Genomic DNA, 18542 nt, shown 5'->3' with positions numbered 1-18542 from the left:
TGGATAAGTCTTCACATTAGTTATGTGATTATGATTTATAACTCCTGAAGCATTTTATGAATGTCATTTAATACTGAATGATAATTTATATTCCCAAAAATTAACTTGATGTAGCTAATATCATAAATCCATTTGAAGTAAAAGGGACCAAGGACTATTAAATGATGTTGTTGTGTTTGTATTTTCCATTTGACTGCTCTAGATTTGTGTTTTGTATGACTATCCATACAGCAAAGTGTTGATTTATATTTCCTTTAAATATAGCACTAAATATTTGAAGCAGTCTGTGTCCATGAATGTCTTCTGCATTTCTCTGTCAAAAGCATTTTAGTTAAGATTTAGAACTTCTTTATTTGAAGCTCTTTATATTATGTTATGCAGAAAGGAGATGAATTATGATTTCAGAGCAGGTAGTTATATAAAACCCCATGATTGTAGGAGCATTTTATTGCATTTTTTAGTCTTTAAAGAGTTATCTAGAATATAGATATTCTTTTAAAAAACCCAGCATGCTTCAAATCTAGTTTTTGATACTAATACTCAATATCAGAAGCAGAAACATTCCAGAACAGTCTTTGCCATTTTTAAATGATCTGCAAACTATGTTAAATAAAGATAAAACATCAAATTGCTTGACATTTGTAGATTTGTTACCTAATATTAATGTTTTAACATAATTCATTTTCATTTACAAGAAAGAGACAATATCAAATTGTAGGAGGACGATTGCAAGAATGTAATTTCAGTTTCATAGATTTACTGACTGAACCATGAGAAAGAAAATGACCTAAAACGTTGTCAGCAAAAAAAGTTTAAGAATATCTTGAGGAACTTTTCCAGTACTTTTTTATTGTCAGGTTAATAAATATAAGAAATATTCTGGGAGATGTTTTGCTTAAGTAAATGTTACCAAATTGCATTGCAGTTAATTTTGCCGCTACTGTTTGCTCTATTCCATGTGTAAAACATGTGCCTATTGAAAATTCAGTAAGGTCATAATTTAAACAGCTGAGGTCTGTTTGTCTCCTTTATAACAGAATAACAAACCATTTCAACCCAATCTGCCTAAAACATGCCACATGTAAATGGGGCCTATCCTTTGACCTGTGTCCTTTTAGCTATGGATCAGTCCACATGCTCTATGAAGCCAGGCAGGCTGATTTGAAATGCAGATGCAGTGGGGATGGGGATGTGCCCCTTTTTATTCTTGCTGTATCTGTCAGTGTGAAAAATGGCTGGCTCAAGGGTCATCTATCCATACACACTTAATTATTTTTCTTGGACCCACAGAACTGTCGCAGGCAGTAGTGGACGCTGGAGCTGTTCCTCTCCTGGTTCTTTGTATCCAGGAGCCAGAGGTGCCACTGAAAAGGATTGCAGCTTCTGCACTTAGTGATATCGCAAAACAATCACCAGAGCTGGCTCAAACTGTGGTGGATGCAGGGTCTATTGCTCATCTAGCTCAGATGATCCTGAACCCTGATGCCAAACTGAAGGTAAGTGTTTGTATTGCATCCATTATACTATTGCTTTTGTGAAAGCAAATGCATTAATCCAATGCATTATGTACACGGAAGTTTAATTGAATTAAATATTCATTGTTGAAGTAATGTATTCTTTTTGCTACTGAAGTAAGATGGTTTTCTCGTGTGTATACAATTCTACTTTGATTTATCAGGATGATTGCTTACCTGTTCGTACAAGATTTGACAAATATTTTATTAATAATATTTTATCAGTTTATGTTATGTTTCCAGTTTTTCAATGCTACATTTATTAATTCTGTTTAAAAAACTTAGGGTTGAAGTAGCCTAATGTTTAATAATGTAAATTTAATTGTTTTATTCCAACAATACTGCTCACAAATTTGAACTTGCAGTATTTTTCTGTGTTCTATAGCGTCAGGTGTTTTCAGCTCTTGGTCAGATTTCAAAGCATTCTGTAGATTTGGCAGAAATGGTTGTGGAAGCCGAAATTTTTCCATCTGTTCTAACATGTCTAAAGGACCCAGATGAATTTGTGAAAAAAAATGTTGCAACACTAATGCGGGAAATTGCCAAACACACTCCTGAGGTAAATGTATTTGATATTAAAACTGCAGAGAAGCAGATGAAAGTGTGTGGTGAATATTGCAAAGTTAGAACATTGTGAGAAACTTTGAACTATTTTAAGTAATGTTTGTTCTGAAATGCTAAAATATATATATAATAAAGCTGTTGATAACATTTTATCTATGGCAATCTGCTTTTGATGAAAACATTCTTTCAGCTTTGTTCCTTATTTATATAATAGTTAGACTCTTGTGAGATTGTGTATGGGGAGCAGACATCTAGTTTGATGACTGGAAAAGTAAATTGGTATTTTCTGGGTAGCTAAGTCTATCTAATACAAGAAACTCAGCACTGAATTCAGGAGCAATGAGTGATGGGAGCTTAATACTGAAGAGACTGGGAAACATGCTATTTAGAATCTGAAGTTGGCCCTGTGATGTCAGATGGAGTGAAAATGCTGGGTATAGAATTAGCTGGGTGTGAAATTGTGGAGGCTGCAAGCAGTTGCAAACAGATCTCCTTTTACAACTTATGGAAAAGAAAAAGACTTGCCTGGCCCTTTTCACATATCTTTTAGTGCCCTATCTGCTGTACAATATGAAGTACTTATGTAATTGTTGTTGCAATAACTGAAATACAACAGTTAACTTATGTCCAGCAACATCCCACCAATGCCAATATGATAATAATCTATTGGCTAGGATCTGGACAATAATTTCAAAAGGTCCCATCGAAAGACCGCATCTCTGACAGTGTAACTCTGTCAGTATTGCACTGGAACGTTATGTTAGACTTTTATACTTAATTCTTTGGCACGGGAATTGATGTTGAAACCTCTGATTTGAATGCAAATGCTAATGCTAATAAGCGATTTCACATTTCCTAAGTTGTTGATTATTATATGTACTGCCCAACGTCCATTCAACAATGCATGTTTGAAAATGAGGGCAACACATATGAGTAGATATTACTTTTCTTCAACTGCTGAGCTATGCGAGTATACTGCAGCTTACATGCTTACCTGGCATGAGTCTTCCTATGCTATAAATAAAGGGCTAATTTCAACATCTTTATTATTGGATAGCAGTATCTGAAAAGTTTTATCATTAAACAAATATACTAACAGAAACTTCATGATTATGTAAAATGAGTGGATTAAATTTGTAATTTTATGATATATGATCAATGTGTATGCAGAAGATGTTAAATACTGGAAGTTGCAATATTGATTTAATTTTATTGTATTAAATGTTTTCTCTCATATTTTAGTACTCAGATATATTTGTATAACCCCAGATAGCTGATCTCACATCCTGGGATTCCATTGCTGTAAATGTTTAATTAATTAAATGCAAACTAGGAATTTCCTAAGGGAAGAGTTAGAAAGGTACATTGATCATGATTGTAAATGGGATTTTACAATGATTATGAGGATTGGACAGGAGAAGACTCAGTGATGTTATTGACTATTTGTTGATCAGCAGTTTTTATTTCAGCTGGCTGTATCTAAATTTGCATTTTAAATATGTACAATTATATCACAGAAAAAGTATAAAATAGCAAGTCCAGTTTTTTAATGGTACCTATAGGATGGATCAATTTCAGGAAAATACGCAATTAATCAAAACAAGATATACCATTTAGGACAATGGATAAATGCATGTAATCAAACCTTCATCATTCTTTTGGTGTTTCAGTTTAAATCTCACAAAATTTATCCCCATTATTTTACTCTAAACATACTTCTCAAGATATAGTGAAGTCTCTCAATTTAAATAATTGAGCAAAAGCAAATTATTATGGATCATAATTGTCAAGTTCAAGCAAAAGCAGGAGCATTTGAATGACTAAGACTGATTTTAACTATTATTTACTGAAAGGATATTAGCAGCATAATTTTGTTGCAGAGTTTTTAATGTTAAATATAACTCAAATAATCTGATATTTCCCCATAGGAATATTAATGTTAGTCAGTAATCTCAGATGTAATTACATAAATCTTGTAATAAACTTGATTTTTTTTGGTATATAGAATATAATTACATTCCTTCCTCGTACTAATGTAAACAATCTGTGTTTGTTGGATAATTTATTTAGCTGTTAGCAATATTTCATCTGCTGAGCTATCTGCTGAGGAGAGACAAGGAAACATAAGACACTTCACAGAACAGGACAGCTGTAATGTTCATATTTTTAGGAATTGAAATGGTTTAACAGACACATAACAGTATATTGTGAATCATATCAATTTAGGAGTGAAGTTGTTTTTGTTTAAATTGTATTTTGCTATCTTATTTGATAGAATCTGACTAACTAGCTTGTTTTTTTCCCTCTCTAGCTGTCTCAGCTTATTGTTAATACAGGAGGTGTGGCTGCTGTCATTGATTATATCGGTGATTCTAAAAGTAATGTCAGGCTGCCTGGTATTATGATGCTTGGCTATGTGGCTGCTCACTCAGAGAACCTGGCAATGGCAGTGATTGTCTCCAAGGTTAGAGCCTGGTTCATTATCTGTGTATTACCATTACAATGAAGCCCTAGAAAAAGGACTATAAATTAATCTAGCTGCAAAGCATACTAGAAAGCAGCGCTGTATTGATTTGTTGGTTAGTATTCCCAGAAGAATTGAGGTTGCAGATGTAAATTTTCTGTTGCTCATTATTTCACTTCTCTCTGTTTCAGTAAGAATGAGTTTGTTACTTTTGGTTAAATGCAGGAAGTGTGGAAGTAAATCTTGATTATGATTTTTAATTTAAATACTGTAATTACAGTAATTTGTACTCTTAATAAAATTTGATACAGTCATCTTCAGGGCTTTTGCTATGCAATGATGTGATACTCAATTAGTCTCCCCCCCCCCAACCCACAACCCACCTTAACCACCCCCCCAACTAACCAGGATTAGTACCTCATATAACCATATGACTACAGATGCAGTACCTATTACCAGATTAAGATGCAAAAACAATATAAATGTTTGCTCATTCAAATAAATAACTTTTCAATTAAAAGGTGATTTTATTTTCCTACTTTCTCTTCCCTGCATCCTCTCCTTTGTTTTTGTGTTGTCTCTAACTATCTTCTTTAAATAGACCAATCAAAATTAAAAATCTTTACAGGATACAAACAGATCTGTTATTATCTGATGTAATTTTAATAAATCTAAGTACTAAATACTAAAATATTTTTAATCTTTTAATTTTCTAGGGTTTGTTTTGAGATAAGAAATGATCACACTAACATAAATATTACATTTTCCACCTTTGACACACTGAACCAGTATTTTTAACTAATTCTATTACAATGCTGAAATTAACTCTGCTAATTAGTTATTAGTGATTAATAGGTTAACAGTAGCACTAAAGCAATGCTAATCCATAAAAACAGCTCCTTTAACATATTTTAATGTTGGGCCTCAGGAGAACACTTCCTTTTGCATTAGTATGAGTCCTTTCTATGTACTATACCAGGCATTCTTAAGGCCTCTCTCAGTAAGGCTTGTTTTTGTAATGTAGATCAGCACCCACTAAAATGTGTGATTTCACTTAGGATCCTTACAGCTGTCAGAGTGAGGAAACATTTATCCCATCAGTTTGAGAGTTGGATTCAGAAAAAGCTTAATGAATGAAAAGCTAAGCTGAAATTCATTTTGTCACAGTAGTCTCCCACTAATAAAATATATTTGATTTACCTATAAACTTTTACTTTTTAAAACACCTGACATGCCAATACAATTTTAGATAAATCAAAGCTGGAGTCTGTGAAAAGACATTAAAGTCAATTTGAAATTTGTTCATACTTTAATCAGGGTAAAAGTGTGTATTTCATTTGATCAAAAAATACTCCCCTGTTAGGCATTAAACTTCCTTGTGCCTCAACTGAATGCTTAAAAAAATTAAAACAGTGGCATGCAAATTCTGGTGTCAGGCAGTCCTTTTACTTAATTTCAATGGATTTGAAATTTCATATTATTAGTATTTTATGGTGATGATCAATGTTAAGGCTAATTCCATTGCGATTTGTGTTTTATTTATCAGTAAAATCTTATTAAAATTTATTTAAATAATCTGTGGAGATGTCAGAACTAGTGATACAATGCATTCATATTTGAATTTCACAAATTGTGTTTTCCATGGGGATGCATTAAAGTATGTATCCTGTAGTATTTATACAATTACAGGGAATTTGTTACTTAAAATATACAGCAGTTCAAAACTAAGGAAAATAGATGAATTTTGTCAGCATCAAATGGTTATTACAGTATGTCTCCAAATTAAGCAGTTTCATAATGAATCCTGTATGTTCTTGAGGGTTTTTCACTAAGCATGAGATGAGAGAGTTATGCCTTTTGATTGACCAATAAAAATCAGATGTGATTTTTACATTTGAAATAGCATTAAAAATAGCACTGCAATTACATGTTTAGACAATTCTACATGTCTCTAAAATGTTTTGACCCAAATTCAAAGATGAGCAAATACATTTCATAGAACTTAAAATTCTCTCAACAGCATATATAAGATGTCATTGATTTTACAATAAAAAATAATCAGTGCTATTAATATTGTTTTTAATAAATGTTCTAATATAAATCTGAGACAAAAGATTTAATGTTTTTCCTTTAGTGATTATTTTGATTAGTCTGGCATTTTATCTATCAGGACTGCCAAAATAGAAAGGTCACAGTGTATTAGACAAAGGTAAAGAACTAGTGAGATATTCAATCCATGCATACATTTATAGAGTACAGAACACTACAGCACAGAAACAGGCCTATGGCCTATCTAGTCTGTGTCAAACCATTAATATGCCTAATCCCATTGACCTGCACCCAGACTATAGCCCACCATCTATCCAAAATTCTCTTAATTTTGAAATTGATACTGCACCCACCATTTCTGCTAGCAGCTCATTCCACATTCTCATCACCCTCTGAATGAAGAAGCTCCCCTCTCATGTTCTCCTTAAGCATTTCACTTTTTACTCTTAACCCATGACCTCTAGTTGTAGCCTCCTCCAACTTCAGTGGAAAAAGTCTGCTTGCATTTATCCTATCTGTACCCCTCATAACTTTCCATACCTCCATTAAATCTCCCCTCAGTCTTCTATATTCTAGGGATAGAATCATAATGTATTCAACCTTTCCCGAAAACTCAGGTCCTCAGGTTCCAACAACATCCTTATAAATTCTCTATGCACTCTTTCAATCTTATTTACATTAATGTATTAAAATTATCTTTCTTCAGTAGAATATTTTATTAAGTACTCATGACAAATCCATTTAAAAACATTTTTTGTTATATTTATTGGTGTTTATTTTTTAAATTTTGGTCAGATTTTATATGTGCAATTAACATTTAAGAATATATTTGATCTTTTACTTTCTTGACTAAGTAAATGTTTAGTTATGTCTTTGGGGTTGAAGATGCATTATAATTTTTAATTTTATCTTTCATTTTCTGTGTGCTTCTACTGTAGAATGATACAGCAGTGATTATAGAAGTAGTAATACTTCAAACTATGGATTTTTAGTATACTTGACATTTTGTCAAAGCAAAAGAATGCCAACACTAATATTCGGTGTGTTGATCTGCTCTCTTACTAGAACAATGTGTAGGATAGGGCAAAACTTTTTTTTAACCTTTTAAAATTGCCTATTAGTGCAAGCCGTCACATGTAATGTTTCTGACTAAGTCGGTGTGCTTCTGATCAACACTGCAGGGGGTGGCTCAGCTGGCTATCTGCCTGTCAGAAGAACCAGAAGACCACATTAAGGCAGCATCTGCTTGGGCCCTGGGGCAGATAGGAAGACACACTCCAGAGCATGCTCGTGCTGTTGCTGTGGCAAATGTTCTGCCAAAGCTCCTTGCACTCTACATGCAGACTGGAAGCTCTGAAGACCTTCAGATTAAGGTAAAACATTCTTGAAGACAGTCATTTTTAATCCCAGACAAATAGTGTATCAGATTTAACAAATAAATATTTCAGAAAATGTTGCCCAAATAAAGAGCAAATTAGCTTTGAACTTTATTTTACTCGGGCTCTTAGAGCAAGTACATTTTTAAAATTACTTGTGTGAAAAAAAAATGAAGAGAACATTGTGTTTAAATAACTCATTTCACTAGTGCTCTTTTATTAAATAAATTTTAATGTGTGCATGGTAACAGAAATTAATCCTGATGTCCTGTTTAAAAAAAACGTTTGTGTCTGGGATAACAATCTTCGAAAATACCATACAGCAAAGAACTTCAAATGATGTCATAAACCATGCAAGTGATTACAGAATTCCACAACCAGAAATAACCTGGTTTATATAAACCAGATTAATTGACTTTGTTATAAGTGTAATTTAATGAGAATCCTTTGAATTTTTGGCAGTTGCATTAAAATCAGGTGATGAAGTATAACTTTTACTAAACTAGACATTGCATTGTTTAATATAGTTACTCTTGTCATGTATATTTAAGGCTTTAGTATCACTTCCTAGTGCACTAACCATGTCAGATTCAGCCAGTGCCAACTGTTATTTTTACTGAATATCTGATTTTTTAAAGCTTTAATGTGTGCAGAAAAAAATATATTTTTATTACAGCATGAACAGAAGTTGTATTGTCCACCCGTGAAACAAAATATTGAACCTACACCAATAACATACAAGAAATGCAGTCATGTGTTCACTTATTGTGCTATTCAATGGGATCCACCAGTTGTGTAAATATTGTGTGCAGAGCCCAGCCTGTTTCCTCTTGACATCCTTCTAATTATTTCAATGGTAGTAAAAAATATGTCACTGTAGTTATAATGTTTTTTTACCTGGAATATGACTGTTATTAAAATATAATACTGTGTACTTAAAGCAACTAATAAGGATTAAACTGTTGTTATTTATTTTAAATTAGATATTAGAGTGTATGATAACTGAAAACATTTAAAATGGGCATAGTGCAGCTGCTTGCAAATACAACAGGTGCTGTCTAACTCTTGCATTTAATCCATTTCAGAACAGTAAGCAGAAAATTCCCATTGATTTATGGCTAAAAATCAATTGAAGACTAGTACTGCCATTAGTTGATTTTCCTAAATGTCTTCATGCTGACAGGATGAAAGGGCAGCTACATGATTGCCCAGATAGCTTTTGTGCATTTGACAACCAATGAATGCACATCAAACTGAAAGTGCAGATACTTTGAAGAAACTGCCTTCACTTTATTGGCCTGCACAGGCAGTAGTTCATTATAATAAAAAGGTACCTGCACAATGTTACTTTCCCATTTCCCAGTCAAGATAATGACATTATAAGCTAATTGAAAGAAGATGATTGTCACTGCAAAATTGTCTGCTGTTCTTTAATTTTCACAGTTAATATCTTAATTCTTATTTCTTTACACCAAAATTTGAAAACTAATGGACTACATATCGTTAGTGGAAATTAATTCAACAAGAACTCGATAGCAGTTTGACTCTTGAGAAGCAGTATGATATATATTTGTGAATTGGAACAAAAGCTAACATCAAGAAAATATTTAACTAAGTTCTTCAAAATAATTTGCTAGTTGAATAAACATTAAAAATTTGAAGTCATGCCTTTGATGGCAGAAAAAATGAAATTCCATTTGTTACAAAATTTCAGCTCCAGTTTCTAACCATTATATGCCACAGCATAGTCCGCTTCATCGAGTACCTACACTCCATCCACTAAAAGCGGAACCTCCTGGTAGCCAAACATTTTAATTCTGATTCTCATTGGAGGATCGCTGGAGGAACGACACCTTGTATTCATCTGGGTAGCCTCCAACTTAATAGCATGAATATCAATTTCTCCTTCTGGTAATTTTTTTTTCCATTCCGCCTCCCCTTCTCCTCTTTTTCTATTTCCCACTTAAGCCTTTTGCCTCTTCTCAACTGCCAGTCACTTTCCCCTGGGTCCCTTCCTCTATCTTTTTCTTCTATGGTCCACTCTCTTCCTATTAGTTTCCTTATTCTCTAGCCCTTCAGCTTTCCCACACACTTAGGTTCGCCTATCACCTTCTAGCTAGCCTCTTTCCTCTCCCACCACCTTTTTTATTCTGGCATCTCCCCCTTCCCTTTCAGTCCTGAGGAATGGTCTTGGCCTGAAACGTTGGCTGTTTATTCATTTCCATAGATGCTGCATGACCTGCTGAGTTCCTCCAGTATTTTGTGTATGTTGCTTTGCATTATATGCAGCTTTATGATTAGGTTAAGTTATTTGTTGCCACTTAAACTAAGCACTAAGATTTATTTGATAAATTTGCACACAGTAATTTACAGGTTTTTATTTAATGTCTTTGTACAATTATAGTGTCTGCAAGGCACTTTATATTTTTAAGATGGAAGAAACGTATGAACAGTGTAAAATCTGGAATATTTCAAAAAATTCTTTGTGACCTGAGATGGAATCAAAACAGTTTTCTTTATTGATATGGCTATGTGTAACAGGTATTGCTGAATATCTTCAGAAATAATTATCAATATCACCCAAAATTGTAAATTGTTCAGAAAACATTACTTTTAGAGCAAGATTACATACTGGCTGTCCCCAGCTAAAGAACAGATTCTCATTTTAAAGATGTCAACAAGTCACTTTTGTCCATAAGGCAGAAAATAGCACAGAAGTCACTCAATATGGTAACTGTACTTCTACAGTATTGTAAAGAATGGCATCAAAAGCACATAAGATTGATACAAAAGAAAAATTACTAAAAGTGAAGAGAGCGAGAGAGGGTAATGTAGTTCTGCCATTTGTTAATAAATGCTTGTTCGTAGATTGAACTTTTGAATTTAATGATATTATGGGAGTTCATTTGTAAGTAAGGGCTTCTTCAAGTCACATGTTCTTAACACAGGGACAGCTTGTGCTATGATATTATTGTCTTCAACTAAGTTTTTGTTAATTTTTCTAGTATTATATGTGATATATGATCACTTTTCTAAATAAATTGGATATAGATTTGCTATATGTTACCCATGTCTAACAATGTGAATTTCCAAAGGAGTGAAGTAATGTAATAAAATTTGCTGTCCTAGTTGTTCACCAAAAGGAAAGCTAAAATAATGCAAATTTAAAGGATTGACATAGTAAGCTTTAACACTCAGGTTAATGCTTCATCCAAAACTCTGTTGCTTGTATGTAACTCTACAAGCTATAAACATCTATAACTTGTTTAAATTTGTTAATTTAATTTAAAAAAATATCAAATTGTGGGGAAAATGCCAAACGATCAACATCTGAATAATAATACAGCATCCTAGTTGTCCAGTTTATCTTTATTTGGTGTTGGGCTAATTTATGTCATTATTTTATTGCAATGAATTTATTACTATATTTATACTAATTTTTAAATGTATTTAGGTTTTCAATTTGTGTGACTTGCATAATTTTATAAATGCCATTGCCTTTAATATCTGACTGTGTACTCATTTCAGAAATTTATAGCAATACCAACAGAAAGCACTGAGGAAGTCTGATGTTCTAATTCTGAGAATGTAGAACACACTGAATTGCAAATTCCAATTATTTTCAATAGATTCTTGATAACATTATTGCTGTTTCCATTAGGCTAAAAAGGCATTGAAGAACATCCTGCAGAAATGCACTTATCTGCCAGCTCTCGATCCTCTACTGCATGATGCACCTCCCAATGTACTTAAGCATGTAGTTGGGCAGTACAGTAAGGTAAGAAAAACACTGCATGTAAGCCACCAATTATTTTGTTATATTCTTCATTAGTTTGATAAATAAAATAACAGGCCCATTGGAAAACATCCAATTATAATATTTTTGCAATGATTAGTTGATAGTCTGATTTGTTGCACATTCTTAAGTCCAAAATCAAAGTAACTCATAAACTCGGGATCTCAGGTGTACCTGTAAACTACATTTGAAATGCTGGCACCACTGTAATGTGGGACAATATGGGTGACAGTTCTCGCAAAACAAAGGTTTCACTACAGCAAAAGACAGCCGGAGATTTTTTTTTTTGAAAATGTTGATTGAGGAATAAATAATATCAGACACCATAGAGAATTTCTCTGCTTTTACAATAGTGGCAAGACGTGTTATTTTAATTGACTGTTTTACTTATTTCATGAGTGTGAGTGTCACTGGTTAAGGTTATCACTTAATGAGTACCTGAGAGACAGATGGGAATTTGTTTAAAATCTCATTGAAAAGAGCAAATTGCAGCATGTTTTCAGTGATTCAGTAACTACAATCTTTAGGCAAAGTAAGATTAAATAGCTTTAATAGTTGGTGAAGGGCGCTTATTAAACAAGTTACTCCTTATTTTAAACATTGCAACTGCTTTTATAATGAACATATAAATTGCTTTTATATGTGCATTATAAATTCCTGTATCACAACTTGAATTAGGAATGAACTTTCTAACAGAACGTTTTGTAATTTCCTCCTGCTGCTTTGGTATTGCTGCTCCTCCAGTGGCAGAAAGGTGTAATAACGAAGTGACAAACTTGCATGGGCAGTTTCCGTGATAAATCTAAATGTAGGGACTGTACTTGGAAAAGCTGACAGGAAATGCAGGCAAACATAATAGCTTCAGCAAGTTAATATTATGCATGGTGTACATAGAAAATCAAAAGTTAGGGAGAATGATGGTGCAATAGTGAAGCTGCAGTTATATTACCCAAGTTCAAATCCCTGTGTTCAAACAGCAGTTGTGGAATGCAAATTTGGTTAAAAGCTTTGAACAGCAACAACAACTCATAGTAAGACCCATCTGGTTCTTTGATTAGTTAATGTAATCCACTTTCCTTTCTTGGTTTGGTTTATATCTGACTCCAGATTTACACTGTGTGGTTGGCTCATAATTAGCCCAGTAAGCTACCCATTTGTATTATTGCTGCTAGAAAAGAACAAATGGATAGATCACCTGTGTCAAACTGGGTACTGAATTCTGACATGGCAAAGAATTAAATCTCACACGATCTTTCATAAACATCTGGAATACTTGAGATAGTTGTGCTTTCAGTGTTGTACTTTACACTGTGCCAAGGTTCTACATTACATTCCCTGGGAATGTCACATCCCATAAGTAGGAAAGCCTCAAAGAGGTGGTGCTGCTATTGTATGTGAGTGAGAAGAAATGGCCTTGTAGTCATATGCAGATGCTAATCAAAAGCCTGAAAGCACATACCACCAAGTACAAAGGCAGCTTATATTCCACTATTATGAGACTATTGAAAAGTTCTCTACTGCAAAAAGATGGCCTCTTGATGTCACAATCTCGTTTATGACCTTGCATCTTATTGTCTACCTTCTCTGCATTTCCCCTGTAACTGTTACAGTTTTTTCTGCATTCTTTTATTGTTTTACCTTGTACTGCCTCAGTGCACACTTGTGACGAATTGATCTGTACAAGCGGTATGTAGGACAAATATTTTCACTGTACCTTAATAATCCAATTTACTATGATATTCCGTGGCATCGAATCAAACTTGGGCATGCAAACCTGATTATCACTTAATGGCTGGTGTCTCCACTGAACATTATCAAGGGAAGCTTGGAGGCATCAGTCCTGAATGAGTGCACCAACATGGTGGATAAACTTGCAGGACCTCATCTTCATCAGTTTACCTCTGACAGATACATCTGCCCTCAATTGACACACTAGTATTGTGTTGTGCATTAGAATAATTTGAAATGGGATTGACTGGGAACACATCTGGGAGTTCAAATCTAGATATCCAGTAGACACAGTGTGCATCAGCAAGCATCAGAAATCTATTTTTTATTTATTGGCCTGGCATCTCCCTCACTCCACCAATACTATTAAGCCAAAGATTTAGCCCTGTTCTATGAGGACTGAAGGAGCAGCCAAATAAAACTTGCTACACAGGATTACACAGATGCCATTAGTATGTAATAGGTTTAACAGTCTCACAACTATTGGGTTATTTAGAAGTTTTGCAGTCTTACTGCATTTAGATGTGAATGGTGATAGATAATTAAACAGCTAAAAGGAGGAGGAGACTACAGGACTATCCCCATCCTTAATTATGTGAGCTTCAGAAATGAGCCTTGAAGAATTCACAATCAAATTCAGCCAGAAGTGCCGAATGGATCATTCATTCTGAATTTCTGAAATCCCTACCTTTACAGCCGATGTGATTCCCTCCACATGATATCATGACACTTCTGAGAATTGGTTACCGCACAGGCTATGGGGCCAATTAACATTCTGACTTCAGCACTGAAAGTTTGTGCTCCAGAAAAGCTGCACCTCTAGCCAAGCTGTTCTACTAAAATCATACAGGCACCTGCAGAACAGTAGTGTCATTGAGTCCTATAGCGTCGAAACAGGCCCTTTGGCACTAATGGTTCATGTTGACCCAGATGCCCATCCAAACTAGTCCCATTTGTCAGCATTTGGCCTATAACCTTTTAAACGTTTCCTATCCATGCACCTGTCCAACTTTCATTGTACCTGACTAAACCACTTACTCCAGCAGTTGGTTTTACATATATACCACCCTTCATTACAAAAGGAAGTTGCCCTTCATATTTCTGTTAAATATTTTCCCTTCCACCTTAAACCTGTGCCCTCTAGTTCTTGCCAACCTTGGGGAAAAAGGTAGAGTGCATTCACCCTCTCTATCCCTTTGTGATTAAGTACATATCTTTAAGATCACTTCTTAGAGTTTTATACTCTAAAGAATGACTTCCTAGCTTGTCAAACTCTCCCTATAACTCAGTCCCTACATTATTGTAAACATTTTATGCACTTTCTCCAGTTTAATAACATCTTCCTTATAGCAGGGTGACCAAACCTGAGCACAGTATTCCAAGTGTAGCCTTGCCAGTGTCCTGTACAAACACACCTTGACCTCCCAACTTTTATACTCAGTGTCTTGACTGATGAAGCCAGTGTGCCAGAAGCTTTCTGCACCCTCCTGTCTCCCTGTGACTCCACTTTTTGTGCATCTCTATTAAGTTACCCTCTCAACGATTTTTCACTTCAAGTAAACAAACCTAGCCTATCCATCTGTCCTTAAAACTGAAGCACAGCATCCCAGGCAACATTTCAGTGAACCTCCTCTGCACGCTCTACAGTGCAACTTTTTCAGGTGATCAGAACTGAATGTGGTTGTTTCAGCTGCAGCTCAATCAGTCTTCATGAAATTGCAGCATATTTCCCTCCTCTTATAATCAGTATCCTTACTAATAAAGGCAAGTATCCCACATACCTTTTTCACCATCTTGTCTATCTGTATTATCCTTCCAGAGATCCTTGGACTTGAACATCAAGATCCTTCTGTTCTTCAGTTTTCCAAAGAGCCCTATCATTCAGTGCATGTATCCTAACTTTGTTAGTTCTCCCATTTCACATTTATCAGGGCAAACACGAGGAAATCTGCAGATGCTGGAAATTCAAACAACACACAAAATGCTGGTGGAACACAGCAGGCCAGGCAGCATCTATAAGGAGAAGCACTGTCGACGTTTCGAGCCGAGACCCTTCGTCGGGATGAAGGGTCTCAGCCCGAAACGTCAACAGTGCTTCTCTTTATAGATGCTGCCTGGCCTGCTGTGTTCCACCAGCATTTTGTGTGTGTTGTTCACATTTATCAGGATTAAGTTCTGTCTACCATTGAATCTTACCAACTGATGTATGTGAAACATGGGGTCCCTGAGGTCTCCATTCACTATCATCATTTCCTTAGTGCAGTGTCCTAGGTCCACTATCTTAAGTAGTTCCATCGGTGATCTCCCAACATAAGATCAGAAATGAAAGTGTTTGCTCATTAATGCATTGTGTTCAATGTCACTCACAACTGCTCAGTAAGTGAAGCAATCCGTGACAATGTGCAGGATATCCTGGAAAATACTGAAGCACAGGCTGATGTAAATGGCAAGTAACATTTGCACCACCAGGGTACCAGGCAGTGACCATCTTCAAAGCTTAACCACTACCCTTGTTATTAAATGACATTATCATTACTGGGACTTCGCCATCAACATCCTGCTGGTCAGCATTAATCAGAAACGTACCTGGAGCAGTCACAAAATACCATGGCTATAAAAACAGCTCAGAAACTAGGTTTCTTGCAGCAAATGACTCGCCTCCTAATATCCCAAAACTGTTCTGCAAAGGCACAAGTCTAGAGTGTGATGGTAAACAGAGTGCAGCTTCAACAATGCCATTCAGAACAAAGGAGCTAATGTGATTAGCACCCCATCAATCACTCTAAACTTTCGTTCTCTGTACCACTGGTGAACAGTAGCTGCACTACAGACACTCAAGCCACCCCAACAACCCCTCCCAGGTTATGGGACTGTTTTGAATCAGTGTACTGGACCATATTCAGGGATTCATCTTTGGATCTGAATGAATATACCTCAGTTATACCAAAGTATGAATGAATATACTTTACCAAGACCTGCATGCACGAGTGGTGCCTTTGAGAATATACAGGACTACCCAAACTAGAAGCCATGATGATTTACAGTTTGCTGAGGGCTTGATCTATGGCATTCAAGACCGGTGATCCAGTACTCTGCAAAATTCAAACTTCAGCGTAAATTTCTTATCAAGTACATATGTGTCACCATATACTACTCTGAGATTAATTTCCTTGTCAGCATTCGTAGTAGATACAATAAAATTAATGAAAAAAACTACACAGTGACAAACAACGAATCTGCAAAAGAAGGCAAACTGTGTAAATACAATAAAAAACTAACAATAATAATGATGATAATAAAGAAAGAATTAATAAATAATATTGAGAACATGAGCTGTAGAGTCATTGAAAGTGAGTCCAGTTTGTGGAATCAGTTCAGTGTTGTGGTGAGTGAAGTTATCCATACTGGTTCAGGAACCTGATGACTGAAGGGTAATTACTATCCCTGAACCTGGTGGTGTTGGGTCTAAGCCTGTACCTCCTTCCTGATGGTAGCAGTGAGAAGAGAGCAGGGCCTGGATGGTGCAGTGGGTGGGTGTGTCCTTGATGATGGATGTGGCAGCACTTCTTGTAGGTATGCTTAGTGGTGAGGAAGGCTTTTCCTGTGATGGGCTGGTCTGTATTCTTTTTGTAGACTTTTCCATTCATGTTTCCATTACCAGACCTTAATGCAACCAGAGAGGACATCTCCACTATACATCTATAGAAGTTTGTCAAGAGTCCAGGTATGAGCTACGGAAGGCTGTCTTAAGGGTGAAAAAGCATTTTTGAATGAAGTTAGAGTTAGGATTGGTGATATCAGCTACGGCAGGGTTTGCAAGCCATTACTTCTTATAAGGCGAAACCTAAAATCATAAATAGATGTGATACTTCACTCTGTATTGAGTTGAACACCTTTTATGCATGTGTTGAAAGGGAGAATAAAGCTATAGCTGTGCAAATCCCCACAGCATTTGGCAACCCTGTTTCAAAGGCTGACTTCAGCACATCTTTCAAGAGGGTGTATCTGGCAGGCACAGAAAACCTGTGCTAACCAACTAGCTGAAGTGTTCAAGGACATCTTCAATCTCTCTTTCCACTTCTGATCCTTCTATGAGGATTGGTATATGTTCCTTCATTTTACCCTTCCTGAAGCCCAATCAGCTCTTTCGTCTTACAATGTTGAGTTCCAGGTTGTTGCTGCGGCACTACTCCACTAGTTGGCATATCTCACTCCTGTATGCCCTCTCATCTCCATCTGAGATTCTACCAACAATGGTTGTATCATTAGCAAATTTATAGATGGTGTTTGAGCTTTGCTTAGCCACACAGTCATGTGTATGTAGAGAGTAGAGCACTGGGCTAAGCACTCACCCTAGAGGTGCACTAGTGTTGATCATCAGTGAGGGTGATATGTTATCACCAATCCACCCAGATTGTGGTCTTCTGGTTAGGAAGCTGAGGATCCAATTGCAGAGGAAGGTACAGAGGCCCAGGTTCTGCAGCTTCTCAATCAGGATTGTGGGAACGATGGTGTTAAATGCTGAGCTATAGTCAATGCACAGCATCCTGATGTAGGTGCTTGTGTTGTCCAGGTGGTCTAAAGCCATGTGGAGAGCCATTGAGATTGCATCTGCTGTTGACCTATTGTGGCGATAGGCAAATTGCAGTGGGTTCTTGCTGAGACAGGAGTTCAGTCTAGTCATGACCAACCTCTCAAAGCATTTCATCACTGTTGATGTGAGTGCTACCGGGCGGTAGTTATCAAGGCAGCTCACATGATTCTTCTTGGGCACTGGTATAATTGTTGCCTTTTTGAAGCAAGTGGGAACTTTCGCCTATAGCAGTGAGAGGTTGAAAAATGTCCTTTGAATACCCCTGCTAGTTGGTTGGCACAGATTTTCAGAGCCCTACCAGGTACTCCATTGGGACCTTCCACCTTGAGAGGGTTCACTCTCTTTAAAGACAGCCTAACCTCAGCCTCTGAGACAGAGATCACAGGGTCATTAGGTGCAGCAGGGATCTTCACAGCTGTAGTTGTATTCTTCCTTTCAAAGTGAGCATAGAAGTTCA

At 35.9% G+C, this 18542-nt stretch overlaps 1 protein-coding gene across 1 annotated transcript in view; it reads left to right on the top strand.

Moving 5' to 3' along the window:
• Nucleotides 1-18542, top strand: part of spag6 (sperm associated antigen 6) — a 140325-nt gene that overhangs the window by 108554 nt on the left and 13229 nt on the right. The window contains exons 6-10 of the mRNA XM_059972100.1: nucleotides 1291-1496; nucleotides 1900-2073; nucleotides 4390-4542; nucleotides 7773-7964; nucleotides 11629-11745. Coding sequence (XP_059828083.1) covers nucleotides 1291-1496; nucleotides 1900-2073; nucleotides 4390-4542; nucleotides 7773-7964; nucleotides 11629-11745 — 842 coding nt within the window. The remainder of the gene's footprint in view (nucleotides 1-1290; nucleotides 1497-1899; nucleotides 2074-4389; nucleotides 4543-7772; nucleotides 7965-11628; nucleotides 11746-18542) is intronic.

The sequence above is a fragment of the Hypanus sabinus genome, chromosome 6, assembly GCF_030144855.1.
Source record: "Hypanus sabinus isolate sHypSab1 chromosome 6, sHypSab1.hap1, whole genome shotgun sequence".
In the NCBI taxonomy this organism is placed as follows: domain Eukaryota; kingdom Metazoa; phylum Chordata; class Chondrichthyes; order Myliobatiformes; family Dasyatidae; genus Hypanus; species Hypanus sabinus.
The sequence above is the reverse complement of the archived record's forward strand: the minus strand, read 5'-3'. Positions and strand labels throughout refer to the sequence as shown.